Source organism: Phycodurus eques, chromosome 14 (assembly GCF_024500275.1).
Source record: "Phycodurus eques isolate BA_2022a chromosome 14, UOR_Pequ_1.1, whole genome shotgun sequence".
Lineage (NCBI taxonomy): Eukaryota > Metazoa > Chordata > Actinopteri > Syngnathiformes > Syngnathidae > Phycodurus > Phycodurus eques.
This window is the reverse complement of record NC_084538.1, coordinates 13,282,554-13,300,872: the sequence shown is the minus strand read 5'-3', so window position 1 is coordinate 13,300,872 and position 18,319 is coordinate 13,282,554. Positions and strand designations below refer to the sequence as shown.

General features: G+C 41.2%; 1 protein-coding gene across 3 annotated transcripts in view; it reads left to right on the top strand.

The window, feature by feature from the left end:
• The window catches only part of slc38a6 (solute carrier family 38 member 6), a 29,849-nt gene extending 14,599 nt beyond the window's left edge, over positions 1–15,250 (top strand). For all 3 annotated transcript variants that reach the window (XM_061696117.1, XM_061696119.1, XM_061696118.1), the window contains exons 6-16: positions 446–524; positions 6,091–6,176; positions 6,247–6,305; positions 6,377–6,448; positions 8,335–8,391; positions 8,850–8,929; positions 11,928–12,028; positions 12,088–12,212; positions 13,260–13,404; positions 14,428–14,522; positions 14,646–15,250. In XM_061696117.1, the coding sequence (XP_061552101.1) occupies positions 446–524; positions 6,091–6,176; positions 6,247–6,305; positions 6,377–6,448; positions 8,335–8,391; positions 8,850–8,929; positions 11,928–12,028; positions 12,088–12,212; positions 13,260–13,404; positions 14,428–14,522; positions 14,646–14,732 (986 nt within the window). In that variant the 3' untranslated portion in view covers positions 14,733–15,250. The remainder of the gene's footprint in view (positions 1–445; positions 525–6,090; positions 6,177–6,246; positions 6,306–6,376; positions 6,449–8,334; positions 8,392–8,849; positions 8,930–11,927; positions 12,029–12,087; positions 12,213–13,259; positions 13,405–14,427; positions 14,523–14,645) is intronic.
• Positions 15,251–18,319: the final 3,069 nt, after the last annotated feature.

Genomic DNA, 18,319 nt, shown 5'->3' with positions numbered 1-18,319 from the left:
CTCCATACCTACTTGCATTCGCCCGCTACCCTCACGTATGACCCAAGGAAGTGACCCTGATCCCCCTTCACTGATTGGCTGTCCGTGGAAGGTTGTGGGATCCCGTCGGAGGCTGATATTGTCCTGTTTCCTAGTGAGCTGGAGAAAGGGGAGAAGTAGCGGGATTAACGTCAGATATGATTATTGTTTGCATTCCTCCCCTCGCATTTCTCCAAAGATCTGCACTACGTCTGCCCCTCTGCACTGAGGGCTTTGCTGTTGATCCCCTTGAGCTGTCTGCTCCACCCATCTGCATTAACTCAGACCCCTCCACCCTGAGCGTTGAACACCTCACACTAATGATAATAGAATCACCTGATGTGTTTCACATGTTGTACATTGTGTGCTTGTTTTTAATGTCTTTGCAAACAAACACACAGTGAACTTTCCCTCCGCTCTGTCGCAGCCATGTCGTCATATTTGTTCATCTTGAAGTCGGAGCTTCCGGCGGCCATCACCAGCTTCCTGAGTCCAGACCAGACAGGGTGGGTGCACCTTTTAATTTCCCATGCACATGGGTGGGCACAGTATGCGGGCCCGCTCCATTCTTTAAATCGGCCCAAAGACCATTTATATTATTATTTGTTGCAATCTAGCCATTTTTTGTACTTATTCATTTTTTTGTTTATCTAAATAAACAATTGTTTCATTTATTTATTGTAAGTAATAAAATAAAATAAAACATTTGTAAACTTTAAACATTTACACACAAAAATATGTGTTTTTATTAATGGTTTAATAAATTATAATTATAAATGTTTAATTTAAAATAAAAACATTTGTTTAAAACTAAGTACAATTTTACATATTTTACCTACATATTTTTACTTTATTTAACACCTCATATACAAATGAAATTGCTCATGTATTTTAAAAATAAAATGTGACCCTTGATCACAAAAAGCAATCTGACGCCTACCGATGAGATTTAAAAAAAAAAATAATAATAATTACAAACCCCACTATAACTGTAGTGGAGGTAAGGTTTCAAATATCCTGCACTTATTTTCAAAGAACATATTGATTCGCATCTTTAAATACAGTATAGCCAACTTCAGAGCTATCAGAATCTCTCAAAGGAAAGAGCAAAAACATTGATTAATAAAATTAATTTATCTCACTTTAAGTGTTGCATAGCATGATAGTCACAAGCTAATCACTGCTAAGACAACAATAAAGCCGCTCAAGTCACTCAATATTCATTGTAGTTATGATTACAATTAACTTTAAATGATTACACACACTGGCGAGTGAGTGTAAGTCACTTTTACGGTTGAGGACAATCGCTCCCTAAAGCTTTAGCACTACAGTGGACTCCCGCTTTTCGTGGGGAATAGGGACCGGCCGATTGCCATTAGCGAAGATCCACAAATAATTGACTGTAGGGCAGCACGATATTTTGTTTGGGCATCGTCATCGCGATGAATGTGTGCACAGTAGTCAGATCGCAGGGTCTGCTGCGATGTTGGTGTACTGTAATGTCCAGTGAATCAACTGTAATATTAAATGTGACCAGCAGAAGGACGTGTTTGGACATGCTCAAAAGATTAAAAGAATGTACACCTTCTGGATTTCTTATTTCACTCTTCAGAATGAAACTAGGCAGGAATAGGGCAGCTGCGTGAGTATGCAAGGTGTGTTCAGGGATGCTGCGTACTGTAAAGACTACATCCTTCGGCTGGCCTGGGAACGCCTCGGGATCCCCCCCGGAAGAGATGGATGAAGTGGCTGGGGAAAGGGAAGTCTGGGCGTCCCTGCTAAAGCTACTGCCCCCGCGACCCGACCTCGGATCAGCGGTAGAAGATGGATGGATGGCAATGTTTTTTTGTTTTGGTTTTTTTTTCTCTCTATTTCGTGCAGCCCCAATTAACAGCCATTATAATTTTATTGGGGGGGGGGGGGAATATTTTTGCTATTGTTTGACTCCCAAAAATTCTTGAATAAGTGGGAATGTACCACATTTTTGGGGTTCTTTCCCCTCAAAAGAAAAAACAAAAGGAAAAAAAAAATTGGGAAACTAATCTATGTATAGGCCAATCCGCTGGTGCCGAACTGCGACCATGCGGGGTTCCGTTGTATCCGAATATAATACGTAGTGAGTAATGCACTATTAAATAGCACAACAGCGTATTAGCTGCAGCTGTGTGTCTTTCTCTGTTCATAAGTTACTCTCGTTCATACGGATGTCTAAAAAGTGACTTCTATTACTCTGCTATTGGCTGCGCTGGTTTAGTGAGCTCTAGCTGCTTTCACTCCCTCAGCATTTGATTGTTCCCCAAGGCAGCTGTTTTGTATTAGTGCTCTGTTTTCACCCTCAAATCTCTCACATATGTTCCCTGGAATCAGACTGATACAAGGGGATATCAGTTTTGCCATTGTAATTACAGCCAATAATGAGTTAATGAGTGGTTTTGAAAAGTGAGCAGAGGGAGACTCAAGCCCATCAATTCCGAACTAGCAGAGATGTTTTGTATTACAGAGAACACAAAAGCATCTAAGGATAAAATGTATAGAAAATATTGTATGTATTGTAGTGTCTGTAGATATGTGTCTTTAAAAGGCAGGAGCTTGTAGGGTGGCATGTCACGTCGGCGATGTGAGTGTGGGTGGGGGCTGTGGCCGACAGCAGCGCCAGCGTGCGTGTGCTCATTGAGTTTGTGTTATACTATTCCCGTGCGTTCATTAAAGGGCTGAAAAATTAGCAAATGTGGCTCACCCTTCCCACATGCAAGGGCATTACATAAGTATATGGTAAACCCCTTAAAAAAGCATTGCTTAAAGGGACAGTGTGGAGGAATTATTCCCATCTAGCATTGAAATTGTGTATTACAGCTAAACGAATAATGCACTCTAGCGCCTCAGTTTTCCAAGCACGTATTGCAACAATGGTAGCCATCGTGTATCAAAAACCCTCGGAGCTGGGGAAATTTGTCGCATCACCGTTTAATACAGGACAGTTGGCCCTACTGTGTTATGCTGCCAATGAAAGCGCATTGCATTGGCGGCCGTTTAACGAGGAGGTAAACAACTGCTTATTAAGCAGGCTGTACAATCACTGTATATTTCATGCGACTGAAAAATGTTAAAAACCATGAAACGGATGGGATTTCACGAAAAACTAGACCGGAAAGCCAGAGACCGATACCTGGCAAAAATACACGCAGTATAAAGGGTTTGGATCCGTAAGACATTCCGAATACAGAGTGGAGCAGCGACCAGCCGGACCTACTCCCTTGGTTGTGTGCAGCGGATTTGCGTACCTCGTGTGATGTGCCTACACTTCAGTGCAGTTTAATAATTCATTAGCATCCCATTTGCAGTTTACCAACGGGTGGATGCAGGACTTTAACATAATGAAGCCAACAGGCAAACAATGGCACGTCATTCGGATGAAGGTTTGTGAAGGTAATCAAGTTGCATGTGTTTGCTTTTTAACCGTCTGTTTTAAACGTTCAGGTGGAATGAATGATTGTGATATAACGACGTCAATAAAGGCAGCTGTCAGATAACGACACATCCCAGGTTTCATAAAAAAAACAACAGGATGCAGATTTTTAATTTTTTTTTTTACTTACCGTAATACAAATGTAAGGCGCAGAACTTGTCGTTGTGATATTGTGGAAAGTTACATTTTTCTTTTTCATTTTACAGCTGACACCCAAGTTATCCGACGTAATCTGAAACTACTTAACCGTCCCTCTTTCTTGTCGCAGCCAAGCAGGAAAGCTGTAAAAACATAGTCCATTGTCGATTTGTTTTTCCCCCCTTTGCGATCGTGTGACTAGGTGCTGCTCAATGTAACACAGCAACATCTCACCATACTTTAAATTCAAATGACAAAATGTAAAGTTAACAGGTGAGGCAACACCGTGACGGAGCACATCTTCAGTTGTAAACAAGACGCGTAGCCCAAAAGGCGATGTAACGCCTGTAACTTTGCTCAGACCAAAGTCATATCTAATATAAAAGTATTGCTCTGGCTCCATCTGGTAGCATCTTGGTGCCAAGCAACAATGTTGAATTGAGGGGAGGAGCTTCACTTAGTGTTGGTCATAGCCTTGTCAAATAGAAAAAAAGTGCTTTGCTGGAATCTTGTGGCATCATAGGCTGTTACTAACCTTTTTGGGTGGAAGTCAATTACTTGTGGATGTTCTCTATTTGCAGCAGGGCTCTGTCCCAACCCTGTACAAATAGCTGGGCTTCACCTTTCAGCATTTTGTTGAACTTTTAGAGGGTGCTTCAGCTCAACAACAGTAGGAAAATAAGAAAGAAGTGCCATTAAGTACGTGACAGTAGTTTCCATGACATCCAGTTACTGGGCGAAATGTATGACGAGGCAGAGATAAATATGTCAGGGCCCATGCTAATGCTGTAGCAGTGAAACTGCCATGGAAGGGTCACAGGGTGTTGATGTGGTCAGAGCAGGTGCTGCTGACTGTGGGATCCCCATAGAGAGCGCTGGAGCCAGGCCCTGTGACCCCGTGCTGCGGTCCCAACGGCAGGCAGCACTCTTCCCACCTGACCTCGACCCCAGCAGAGCCGGCGTGCCTTCCACATGCGTCACCTCCAACACCGGCCCACCTCAATCACCATTCCTGCCTTTTTCTTCAGCAAAGGAAAATATTATTCCCCCCCTCTCTCTAAAAACCAAGCGATACATGGTGCGATCTGATCTGATGGACCAGCGCAACGTTTGAATGTGAATTACCTAATTGTTATGGTTTGTGAGAGCATAAGCCTTTAATGGGTACCACATGAGAGCTCTGTCGCTCTGTATTTGAGCGTTAAATGGAGACAAATTTCCAGAGGCGTCCCATTTTGAGGTACTTCAAAAAGTCCTTGCTGTCCCTGACATTTCGGAACTAGGTTTATTTTTTATAATGGCTCATGCAGCCTTGAGTTTTTAGGTACTTACAGTACTTTCCATTTGCATTTTGCTCATGCAACTCTTGAGTTAAGCTTTGAGAATTTTAGTAACCATTTTTTTTTTCTTTTTGGGCAATTCTCGGAAGGTTTTGAATTCCTGTTTATGTAATTGCCTTTTGAGCAGAATGATAACAGTTTTAACTATTTCAACTATTGATACATACTATACAGTTTGAACTATTTCAACTATTGATTTACTTTAAAAAGAGGTTCGGTAACAAAGAAATGCTTGCGATAGCTCAACATTATAGTTTTTTAACGGGACAATTTGAAATGTTGGCACAGTAAAAATCATGGACGTTAATGCACATGATTTGCTTATGCGGGCAAATGATGTGATGAGCCGGATGTGACCCACGGGCCTTGAGTTTGACACCTGTGCAACAGACTTGCAGTAATGTCACAGGGTGTCAGTAGATCAAATCGCTCAATGTGCAGGTGTGAGTCGCCAACTCTCTTTGTTTTTGTTTTTTGTTTTTTTTAATATTATTATAATTTTGCAATTGTCCAGGTTGGGTTCGGCCGCATCGCGCAGTGTGTGGCGGCAGGCCTTAAGGTTCATTGAAGAGGTGTGATTGTGAGTAAAAATTTGTGCAGCGACTGGCTGGCGACCAGTCCAGGGTGTAGCTTGCCTCTTGCCCGAAGTCAATTGGGATAGGCTGCGGCTCACCTGCAACCCTAATGAGGATAAGCGGTGAAGAAAATGATGGTTACAGTGCCACGGCACATTAGTGTGCTGCGAGAGATCATTAGGTGTGCCATGAGAAAGTATCCAATTTCACCTAATTGGTCAGAAAATTATTACTACTTTACTACAGGCAGAACAATTCAATTGTTTTCCACTAGATGTCAGAGAGTATACACTGCAATTAACCTGCAAATCCACTTTTTATGATAGTTTTACTTGGTGGTGTGCTGAGAGTAAAAAAAGTAAAAGTCTAAAGTAAAATAGGTGCCTTGGCTCAAAAAGACAGTCACAACTAAGCATGAATTAATGCTGCGTTTTTGTGTTGATTTTAATTTCACAAACCCTTTCACAGTGTCTACATTGAGTGTTCAGTTGTCTGTTAACTTTGAGTGAGATAAGAGGTGTGTTACATTTATTGTTTGTGTCTTGGTTTCCAGAGAGGCCTGGTATGAAGACGGCAGATTGCTGCTGATCCTCGTTTCACTGTGTGTGGTGCTTCCTCTTGCAATATTGCCAAAAATTGGTGAGGAAACAAAATAAGTGACATCTTGAAAAGGCTCCACGGTCACATACAGTATGTTCCACCGTTACAGGCTTCCTGGGCTACACCAGCAGCCTCGCCTTCTTTTTCATGCTGTACTTTACCATTGTGGTGAGTACTAACTATTCCCTTCATATTTTTTTTCCCCCTGTTTTTGACCTGTTGTGTTGTCTACTCCTCAGGTTGTGGTCAAGAAATGGTCCATCCCCTGCCCGCTGCCACATAATGTCACCACACTTGTAGGTGCATGCCAGGTAATAACCACTTCCCTGAGTAGCGCACATAAGATGCCAATTTTGTGTGGCAATGGGGGTCTAGACTAGAAGTGGGTGGCGGGGTGGGGCTCTGTTTGATAAGGACCAGCAAGGGCTGTGTAGAGTCACTGCTACCTTAGGGGAAGGAAGTTCAGGTGACCTCACCCCCTCAGCCTGGAAGTGACCTCTGGCCTCTTTTATTATACAAACCATACTAGAACTCCAGACCTGCCGTGGGTTAACTTGTTAGCTTGTTTTCTTTTCAGCCCCAAACTGCCAAGCAGTGGAAATCTGCTCTTTCCCTGCAGCGCTCATACAGTGGCGCCTTCAAAGTTGGACACAATATTTTCCCCATAGGAAATCATTTAAAGTGCATTTCTTCCAGACTCAGAATGTCACAATCATCAAACCTTTATCTCTACTTGCACTATTTAAATAACTGTCATACAAGTGTAAAGGGACTTAACCAATATATGAATCTGCCGTAACGTTTATACGCGTGTAAAAATAATCAACGCAAAATCCCACGATATAGCGAAAAATGCGCAATAGAAAATTAGATATGTACACTTTAAAAATAGGCGATATGTACAGTGAGACCGCAAAAAGTGAACCGCGATATGGCGAGGCACGACTGTATAAGAGAGCGCCGCTGTACATTAGTGTTTGGCATCGTTTTAATTTGAGTGATTCCGGTCCTGATTCCGGTTCCAAACGATTCTCTATTCCGATTCTTTTAGGGGGCTGGGTCAAAAACGTTTGCGTGGTTTAAATAAAGGGTGTCCAAATTATGAACATCCATTTTCTTTTCATCCCACAGCATAGACTAAAATGAACATTTGACTCGGGGTTCTTTATAACCAGTATCAATTTCAAACCTATGAACTAAAAGGCAATGTGTGTCAAACTAACCCAATTGACTTAATATTCATTCATTAATGTTTCAGCTAAACGTTTAATATAGCATTGTTAAAATTGTTATTTGGGACTGTTTTATCACGTCAAATGGTTAAGATGTGCAAGTTTGAACTTGACCTCCTGTTTTAAGCTTGTAGCCTTTTATTTTGAAGGACCACACCGGAGGTACGTAAGCATTTTAGCAGGAAAAGTAACTTAACACGACACCGGTCAATTTTTTTTTTTTTAATGAATGGAACCAAATGCTCTGAAACGTTGATTCCTTTCTCTACCCACAAGAAGAGCGAAATAGGAAATGCAGCAAGTGTGCAATCTTTACGCATGTTCAAACAGGTTCCTCTGCTGGTCACTTTTAATATTACAATTGATTCACTATATATTACAGCACACCAACATCGCTCCAGACCCTGCGACGTGACTATTGCGCACAGGTACATCGCGATGACGATGCTCAAACAAAATATCGTGCAGCCCTACGTCAAGGTACCACTGTATATGCCGTGACTGCTAGAAAACAGACGGTGGGCCACAAATTACCCGTGGGCCAGATTTTGGAACCCTTTCTTGTAGATACTTGCTAAATTGATACTTACTGAAGTCTCGCGGGATGTCACAAAAGATGATAATATGAACACCTAGTTTGGTGTGACTTTTAAGACATTTTCTCAGCATACGAGGTGTGTCAGAAAATCTTTAGGACTGGTGCCACAAATCCTAGAAGAACCCTTCCAGGAGTGCTTGAAGGCTGGAAAAGTGTGCCAGAGTCCAGGGGGGATTACTTTGATGGGGAAAACCTGTAGTTTGTAATTTGAATTTGAAAAACATCTTTTGTGACACCAGTCCTTGAACATTTCTGACACACATTTTGATTAATGACCTGCAGTTGACTTTATAGGTTCCATTGTGTTTGTCATATGTCATCTCTTGTCAGGGATAACAGACTCCCTCTTCTTTCCCTGTTTATGCAGATATCAAATTCCTCTGACTCGGAATGCACGCCCAAACTTTTCGTCGTCTCCAGTAAGGTACGTAGAAGTCAGTCCTCCCGGCCACACATGCGCACACACGCACGCACACAGGCACACACACGCACACACTCACGCTAAAAACAACAAGAAGTGGCTGTGAGAAGTCGTTAAAAGTGTCTGCTGCTGTTTGTATGCTCTGATGACATGTCACACTTTCACCATTGAAGGGTGGCCTATGTGTGACTGCAGCTGACACTCACATGTGCAAGCAGAGGGCTAATAAAGTGCATGCTTTCAGCTGTAACGATAATAACATTCGAGAAAATACAGCCACGATAATTCACGTGTTGTGTTTATTTACATCAAGTGCTGTTCCACTTTGTTTTATTTTTGTGGTTACACTTGACCCAGACTTCTGTATCAACATAAAGCATACCTCTACCCACTGGCCCCTCACACCTGTGTAAAGGTATGAGCTGATAATTTGCTAAAAGTCACATCGATGTGTGTTTCAGAGTGCCTATGCCATCCCCACCATGGCCTTCTCCTTCCTATGCCACACAGCCATCCTGCCAATCTACTGTGAACTGGATCGGTCAGCTATTCAGCTCTATGTCATGTCCATAAAAATACAGTACAAGAAATGTTATTTTTTTTGCGTCTATATTTTATGCTGTGCCTTTGGTCTAAACATATTTTTCAGTTAAGAAATTAACAAGTATTGTATACATCTTTTCTCATACAGCATGAAAAGAAGGCAAACTTCGGAGTCACCTTTCTGTCACAGTTGTTATTTTGCTTTTTCCGGGTAATACTTGAAATTATCCTGGTTGTCTAAAGCAGACCTGAGGAAAGTATGCCGTTGGGCCACATCTGGCCCGTATACAGGGCCGTGAAAAAGTATTGCCCCCTTCTCAAATACTTATATTTCTGCATAGTTTCCCAACCTTAATATTTAAGATCATCAAACAAATGTAAATATCAGACAAATCTAACTAAGGGAATTTATAATTCAGTTATTAAATGGTCATATCATTTATCAAGGAAAAAAAAACTACTCAAAGTTTCCTGGCCCAGTGTGAAAAAGTAATGACGCCCTAAACCTAATAACTGGCTGGGCCATCCTCAGCAGCAACCACTGAACAGTGTTGCCACAGTTACCTTGAAAAAGTGACTTAGTTACTTTATTGATTACTTGAGCTTAAAAGTAACTTAGTTTCTTCACTCATTACTTGATTTAAAAAGTAACTAAGTTTGATGAAAGTAACTTTTTTGTTACTTTCAGCTGCTGCCAAGTGGCAGAAATATCACTTATACACAGTACAAAAACAGCATTAATTTAACCGTACCAATTACTTGGTAATGTACGCCATACAAGTTACAGAATGATGTCATCAACATGAACTAATAACTTAAATATTAGTGTAGTTGAAGCCACATTAAATGACCAACTTAGTGCAGACTTGACATGCCAACACAGTATAGTAAGTACCTAAACGTAAACAGGCACACCATTCTCAGGACACTTCTCTAAAGACTCTTAACTGATAGATAGATGGATGCCGATTGTGGTCCATGAAGGCAACTGTGTGTGTGTGTGTGTGTGCGTGGATGTACGTAAACGTGAAAGTGAAGGTGGCGGTTTGATATTGGGGGCATACACACACACACACACCATTGCTCCCACCATTGTAATTTTGATGCGAGGAGTGAAAAAAGGTGACAGGATTACTTGGTGAGAGACTTTCCCGGGAAAATAACGCGTTACTTTGCTCATTACTCAAAATGGTGGCATTTTGGAGTAACGCGTTACTGGCATCACTGCAACTGAATTGATTTTAATTTTCAGCATTTTCTATATCTGGCAATGAGTCTTTCACATCTCTGTGGAGATATTTTGGTTCATTCTTCTTTGGAGAATAGTTTGAATTCAGCAAAAATTGAGGGTTTTCAAGCATGCACGGCCTCTTTAGGGTCATTTGATTGGATTCAAGTCTGGACTGTCTAGGTGACTCCAAAACCTTCATTTTGGTTTTTTAAGCCATTCAGAAGTTGACTTGCTGGTGTGTTTTGGATCGTTACCCTGCTGTAGAACCCAAGTGTGCTTCAGCTTTTGGTCGCAAACTGATGGCTGAACATTGGCTTTGAAGATTTTCTGTTAAAGAGCAGAATTCATGGTTCAATCAATCTCAGCAAGTTGTCCAGGTCCTGAAGGAGCCGCTTCTCCTCACTAGGGTCGCGGGCGTGCTGGAGCCTATCCCAGCTATCATCGGGCAGGAGGCGGGGTACACCCTGAACTGGTTGCCAGCCAATCACAGGGCACATACAAATAAACAAACAAAACCATTCGCACTCACATTCACACCTACGGGCAATTTAGAGTTGTCAATTAACCTACCATCCATGTTTTGGGGATGTGGGAGGAAACCGGAGTACCCGGAGAAAACCCACGCAGGCACGGGGAGAACATGCAAACTCCACACAGGAGGGGCCGGGGATTGAACCCCGGTCCTCAGAACTGTGAGGCAGATGCTCTAACCAGTCGTCTACCGTGCCGCCTATGTACATTATAACATTTTGATTCTCTAATTCTAAGACCTTTATAGCATGTAGCAGATTCTTGAAACAATACAATTCAATGCTTTACATACGTACATAAAATTAATATGGAACACAATTGAGGTTAGCATGTTGGTGTGACCTTCAACAACTATTCTAGTTTCTCTCATGAACCCTTTGGAAAATTAAGTGCCCACCCCTGGTCTAAAGGCTAGAGGTTATTGAACAGAATGGAATACCTTTGTTGTCATTGTAGTAGGTTTTACTTTACAGTGCAGGAAAAATCAGGTTAGCAGCTCTGTTGGATGCATCACATAAGCATTTTAACAGTGCACGTCAATGCATGCAGAACAAACGTAGATATTATTGCTGCATCATGTGGAGAAATCCCTTGCTGTGCCAGCATGACAACAACAGAGGGCTTTATTTACTCTTATGTACAAATGACATTGTTAAAGAAACAATTAGTCACTTTGGCAGGGGGGACAGTATTATAATGTGTGATGTGCAACTTAGAACAATAGCAGAACAAATCAAAATATATGGACAGTTTCTATAGTTAACCTTTATTCAATGAAAAAAATATAGTTGTGTCCTCTTGATTTATTTTTTTTTTATTGTTGGATCCTGACATCGGTTCAACAGTTCAGAGATTTGAGGTTCCAATCTCAGCTCCGACCTTCCTGTTTGGAGTGAGCATGTTGTATCTGTGCTTGTTGATTTTCTCTGGGTACTCCCAAAAGTCTCCTACATTCCGAAAACATGCATGTTAGGTTCATTGAATAATTTAAATTGTCCGTAGGTGTGAATGTAAATACATGTTTGACTGTATGTGCCCTGCGATTGGCTGGCAACTAGTCAAGGTTGTCCACAAACAAAATACAGAAGCGGTGTAGGAAATTGATAAATGGATCCTCAAATTGAGTTTTTAACAATACCTTTGTAGATGTGGACTCAGTCTCCCTTCCTGAACGCTTCGTTGTTCTTCATTACGCACCATTTTGTTTCTTTGTGTTTCTTCACTTCTTCTTCAGGCCTACCAAAGCGAGGATGCAGAATGTTACCAATGTCAGCGTCAGCCTCAGCTTCCTTCTTTACTTGGTTTCTGCCCTCTTTGGCTATCTCACCTTCTACGGTAGGTCACGGCACATAGTCCACATTAAAGCACGCCCCCTAAGTTTTGTCTTCCTTCAGCTCACGTGGACTCGGAGCTTCTGCTGGGCTACGATGCGTACATGCCGCGTGACATCATGGTAATGATGGTTCGGGTCGCCATCATCATCTCTGTGCTGTTGACCGTACCGCTCATCCACTTCCCTGTGAGTACCCACCACGAAAAAATGTGGCGTCGTACATCTGCATTGACTGTAAAACACAGTATATCGGGATTCATTGTGTGAGTGCTGAATATCGCTCACATGTACTCTATATTATTTTCCGCTCCCAAAATGATTAATTATTCACATTACTAAAATCCCTACTTTTCCCATGGTTCTACACTTACCATGAAAATATTTCCCAGTGAAATGAAAGGAGACATTTTCCAAATTCAACTCATCCTTCCATATTTTACAACCATTTCAACCCATGTCAACTTGAAAATGTTCTACTCATTTGGGACATCTTGGGAATTATTTTTCCCAAATTCTCATATTTTTCATTAGTCCACATTTTCGGTGACAACATTCCTAAATTAATGCAGACCTTTACCATATTGACCTCCTCCTTCCACATTTCAAGACCGGTTCAACCCATGTCAACTTTAAAATGTTCAGCATTTACTGAAATATTGATGGCATTCCCAAAATTCCCACATTTTTACAATGACCTTCCCAAATTAAGAGATATTCTACAAAATTTACATACTCCTTCATTTTTTGACTGAACCATTCCAACTTAGTCTCACATTCTACATTTCCACAATTTATCTGATTCCGCAGCACTTCAGTTCGGTGTCAAGTATTCAGTTTTCACATGCAATATCTACAAAAATTGCATTCTCTTTGTTAATATACAGTTGTACAATGCACAATATGCTATACCACTGCAAACTACAACCACAATATTAATATTTTCATATTAATATTGCTTTCAAACCTAAGCTTTTTTATTTTTGTAAAGGCAGAACATCTCTTATTACAAATCTTTCTGTATTGGATCTCTTTGGATTAGAAACCAGGTGGGATACACTGGACATCAATAACCATGCATTACTATGACAATGATGGTAAAGAAGTTTTTCAACTTTTGTTCCAGCATTTGCCATTGTGTTAATTATTTTAGATTTTTTTTTTCTGATGTTGCTCCTTTGTGTAATTTGTTGTGCCTCATTTAGGGGTGTGTGTGTGTGTCTGTGTGTTTTCAAGGCTCGTAAGGCCGTGATCTTACTGTTGTGTGGAAATCGTCCCTTTTCCTGGATGATTCACATTACGACAACTCTGGTCATCCTTGGAGTGGTGCTCTTGCTGGCCATCTTTGTGCCAGATATACGAAATGTGTTTGGAGTAGTGGGTAGGTGATGTTTTTCATGTTGTCACTATTCAATAATTCATCATACGTGATGTTGCTCTCATTTATACAATGAATACTCAAAGTTGAGTGCCCTAAAAGTAAAAAAATTTGGAGTCCAAGACATCAGCCCAGTGAGCAAGATGAACACCGATTTTTTTTAACATTTTTTTATATACCACACAGAAGGGTACCAGTGATGAGGACCATAGAACTTGAAATGGAAAAGAAAGGGTCAAGGTGCTCAGTACAATAGGAGCAGTGCAATAAAAATGTCACAAGGTTTACCCAATTCCAAAGGTACCTGTTAAACAACACTAGGCTGATATTGTTCCTTCTCCATTACAGTTCTGCCAAGTCGTAGTTTTACTTCATTTGAGTTATTATACGGTGAGCAACATTGCTGTACAGTTCTTAAAGATTTTTGGGTGACAGTTTGAGCCTGGAGCAAATTACAATAAGCCCTCGCATATTTGCGGTGTGGCATTTGTGAATTCTCCTATAAACTGATTTATACATTTACCTATCCTCCATTATTGGCAGAAAAACTCACCTATTCGTCTCCTTGTTTCATTCATTTTTGAGGGACTTCCAGTTCTTGGTAAATTGTTGTAAATTGTAAAAGGTTGTGCAATATTTTCTCCACTTGATGATTACTGCCTTCACTGTGTTCCTTAGTATATTTAATGCCTTCAAAGTTATTTTGTACCGTTCTCCTAACTGATACGTTGGAGCAATGAGAGCCTGCGGCCCATGGCTTGTGCACGAAAGATGCAACTACAAAAATGTCAGGAAAAGAATATAAAAACATCTGAACTTTATTTATTTCCTATGGGAAGAAATGTTTTGGAAGTCAACCGGCATCACAGAACATTTTTGCATCCATAGACAGACGAGATGTCACGAGTATGATTTGGAACAGTGAAGGCTATATTGTGGTTGCAGTGTCTGTTCATACATATTTAATGATGCAGTCAACCATTTAACGAAGCCATTATTACCACACAAGTTGTCTTTGTTTGCCAGGATCGACGACATCCAGCTGCCTTTTGTTTGTCTTCCCCGGCCTCTTCTACTTCAAGATTAGCCACCAGCCTCTCCGATCTTTTGACTCCATCGGGGTAAGTAAATGCTCTCTTCAAACATATGTGAAACCATTTTAAAGCACTTCTATAAGTGCAATAACAAAAACAAACGAACAAAACATTCAGACAATTCCTTTAATGCAAACTTTGTGTTTGTAGGCGGTGTGTCTGGTGGTCTTTGGTTTAATCGTGGGCGTTGTCAGCTTTTCGATCATCATCTTCACATGGATACATGGAGGTTCTTAGCCCGCATCCCTCTTTTCCCTTTCTCAAAGCACAAGGGCAAAAAAGGAGAATGATACCAAAGAACCTATTGGATGGACTAAAGGAATAGACATATGTTATACTGTGTGCCCTCGGGCTGTGTATTTTTATGTTAAGTTGTGGTCATCATGCAGTTGTCCTGCATAAACATGGTCACAACAACATTAAGAATTCATCACCAATTCAGGGTGGTTGTTTGTTTTAGTTTTCTGTTAACCTCACAATTATTTTATGGTGCAATTTTGTTTACATTCTAACTTTCCATCATTGAAACTATTATTTGTCTAACACAATGGCTGGATTTGATTTCACAAATTTAACAACTAACTTATAAGCTTTTTATGTTTATCATTTACCTCTTACATTCTAAACTGTGTTTAAAAGACATTTGCTGCTACTCGGGGATCTACCCTTTTCAATCCTGTAACTCGATTGTACTGTTAAGTGGTTGTTATGTAACCTATAATCAGATGTACCTCAAATGAAAGACACTCAATAAAAGGGAAATAGTCTGTGTGACAGTATGTCACTTTGTTACATAACGCTTTATCAGAATTGTGGAACTCCTCAGTCAAGCATGTTTGATTGGCGGGTGCAGTTTGGATTCCAAGACCCGCCTTGCAGCGCTATATTGTCGCGTTAATGAAAGCCACATGCACGGCACTATCTAATCATAATGTTGTTTGGATTTGAGCTGCCTCCTCTGATTTTGATGGAGGGAATTAGGGCAGAGAGCAGCGGCGGCGGCCCGCTCTTCATGCCACCCTCGAGGAGGTTCCCCAGAGTAGGAAATATCCCCTTCCTCGCAGGGACACACCTATGGCGGTAGTCCTTGTGATTTTGTTGGCAGAAATGGAAGAAATATGTTTTTATTTGTTTTGTTTTTTTGCGGGGGGGCTAATTCAGGATTAGAACAACCTGAAAATATTAAACTCTCACCAAATTATTTGCAATTGTCAGCAAAGTCATGATGTTAAAAACAAAAATCCATCCAGAGTATTTCAAGAAATTGAAACCCCTAGAATGTAGTGTTTAGTTGTGTTGCGTTATACCTTGGTTGTTACCTTTGGACTAAAAACACGTAACATTAAAACGCTGCTAGACTACTGTGCCACGCCTCTAATGCTGCTGTGCGCTTGTAACTGCTATGCTACTATATAATAAGGATGAATGGCATTATATAGAATTTTTAAAGACAGTAGTATAGTGGTTCCGGGCACTCCACATTACAAAAAAGATACGCTAGGTTTATTGAAAGCTCTCAATTGTCTTTCCTTAGCATCTTCTAAACTGAGCTCATCCTGAATGCAGCACAACATTGCCACCAAGTGTCTGACCTCAATCTCCTTCGGCAAACATGCCTTGCATGATCATTAACTAGGAAGAGGTAAGACATAAGCAATTTTCTCCATGCATTTTTATCACCTGAGATGATGTTTTAATGGTGGTGTTATCACATAAAACGCATGGAGGACTGTTTTTGTTTAGTTAAACTCACTCCAGTGTCCAGTGAAACGACAACACCATCTCCGGGGGTTGAAGGGATGGAATGAGATGCAGGGATGGCGGTGGGGGCCCAGATCCACCCCCCTGTGGACAGCCTCCGCTCTCATATTGTTCTAAGAGGTGTTGGCTGTGTTTTTTTAAATAATCATCCATGTTATTAAAAAGCAGGAATTTTGCGTTAGCTGCTGTTTGTGGTCCCAATGTCCTGGCTTTGACCTTGGACTGAAACAGACTGGAAGGATACGTGCAAGCCTTTATATTTATGTTTCAGTAACATCAGATCAACAGGAAGTGACCGTCAAATGTTGTGCGTGAAGAACGGCTTTTCTGTGTCGATGTATCTCCAGAAGAGCATAGCGCTTACAAAAGCACCCAATCGGATTGTCTCATTTGCCGTTCACATCCGTTAGAGTGCTTGCATGATATCTGAGGATGATTATGATTTGTTCTGACGATTAACAGCGTTATAGTCCTGAGTTTGTTTATTTTTTGGGGAACTTTGGCTCGGTAATAGCAGCTTATTTAAGGTGAAAGGAGGTTTTTACTCCAGAATGTAGTCCGTTCGTCCAAAGGTAATTGTGAATGAAGCATCGTTTGGGAATCGATGCTGAAGTAGACACTTTTGAAACGAAGGACTTTTGATAATGTAAATGTGGGCCAGAATAAAGAACAGAGCGGACCCGTGGGTCGTACTTTTCCCACCCCTGTTCTAGAGGTTTCGTTCGAAAGCTCTCAAATTTGAACCACGTATACAAGACAGATGGATAACACTAAAGTCTATCATTCAGGTTTATATTTGGGTGAGTGTGTGCATGGCAATTTGAATCTGGCAAAAATCTTGAGACTCAATATAATTAAAAAGCTGCGCAAAATTAGTAATACAATAAGTAGAGTCAATTTATCCAGGCTTTACAATTTATCCAGGGTACTTAACAAGTAGTTAAATGAAAAGTAGAATATGTACAGTCTACTTATCTAGATTTACAGCATTCTTATCAAGGTAAGGTAAATCAGTGGGTGGTCAGTGATTGTCGTTACTTGGAAATTCTAGCGCAACAAGTTACCTGAGTTTAATTAAGTAGTAAACTCTACTCATCTGAGTTTACAGTGTACTGTATATGCTCCTGATGCTGTGATTGCCCTGCGGTTTCTCACTTGAATTTTTCTCTTTCTCAAATACTTCATGGGGAGTTTTGTTGCATCTGCTATGGAGTGAAAAGGAAGCAGACTCCAAGAACAACGACAGGAAAGATGGAATTTTTACAGCGCCAAGATGGAGATCAAGGTCAAAGGTGAAAAGGTGAGATAAGGCTAAAGTAAATAAACAACCTTGCAAGGTTCAGGAAGCATAGTTTTTGGGGTTGTTTTGGCAGGTTGAGGGGTGGTGGGCTCACTGGTCAACAGCCCAGCGTGGGGTTTGGTCTGGGGTGGTGAGCGGCGGGCCAGCTCGCCTCGCCACGATCCCATCAGTCGTGGGCTGAGCTCTTAATGTGGTCCTGACGCCTCCATGGCGCTGCATGGGGCCACGCTGCCTCCCCCACATCTGGAGCCAATTACCCAGAAGGGGCTGTGACACAGACCCCAACACCACCTCCCCCACCCTCTGCATGCTGCATTGTCCACACAGCTCCTCCACCGCCTCTTGATTTTTTTTTTTTTAACTCATCCAATAAAGTTAATCCTGCCTGTGCATTGATCTAAAGGGCCCATTTTTAGTCCTGTTCACTGTTCTTTGTTTGAGATTCTTTCTCTTGTTCCTAATACACGACTACAGGTCAGTTGTGGTGGCTTCTGCTCATTTCAGTGGTTTTGAGTTCACGTTTCCATCTACAGTCAGGGGTGACCAAAGTATGGCTTGTTTCAATCTGACCCACCAAGCATTAAGAGTTCTGTCATGCTTTATTTTCTCATTATAGTCCCTCATGCACGCCACAAATAAAAGATCACACACATGCAGGCATGCAAGGAGATATTCGGCGTGAAAGAGGTGCGAAAAGAGAGCTGCATCACCACTTGAGCTGAGGTGCTGGGCACGATAGCTTGCTCAAGGGCACCTTGACAGT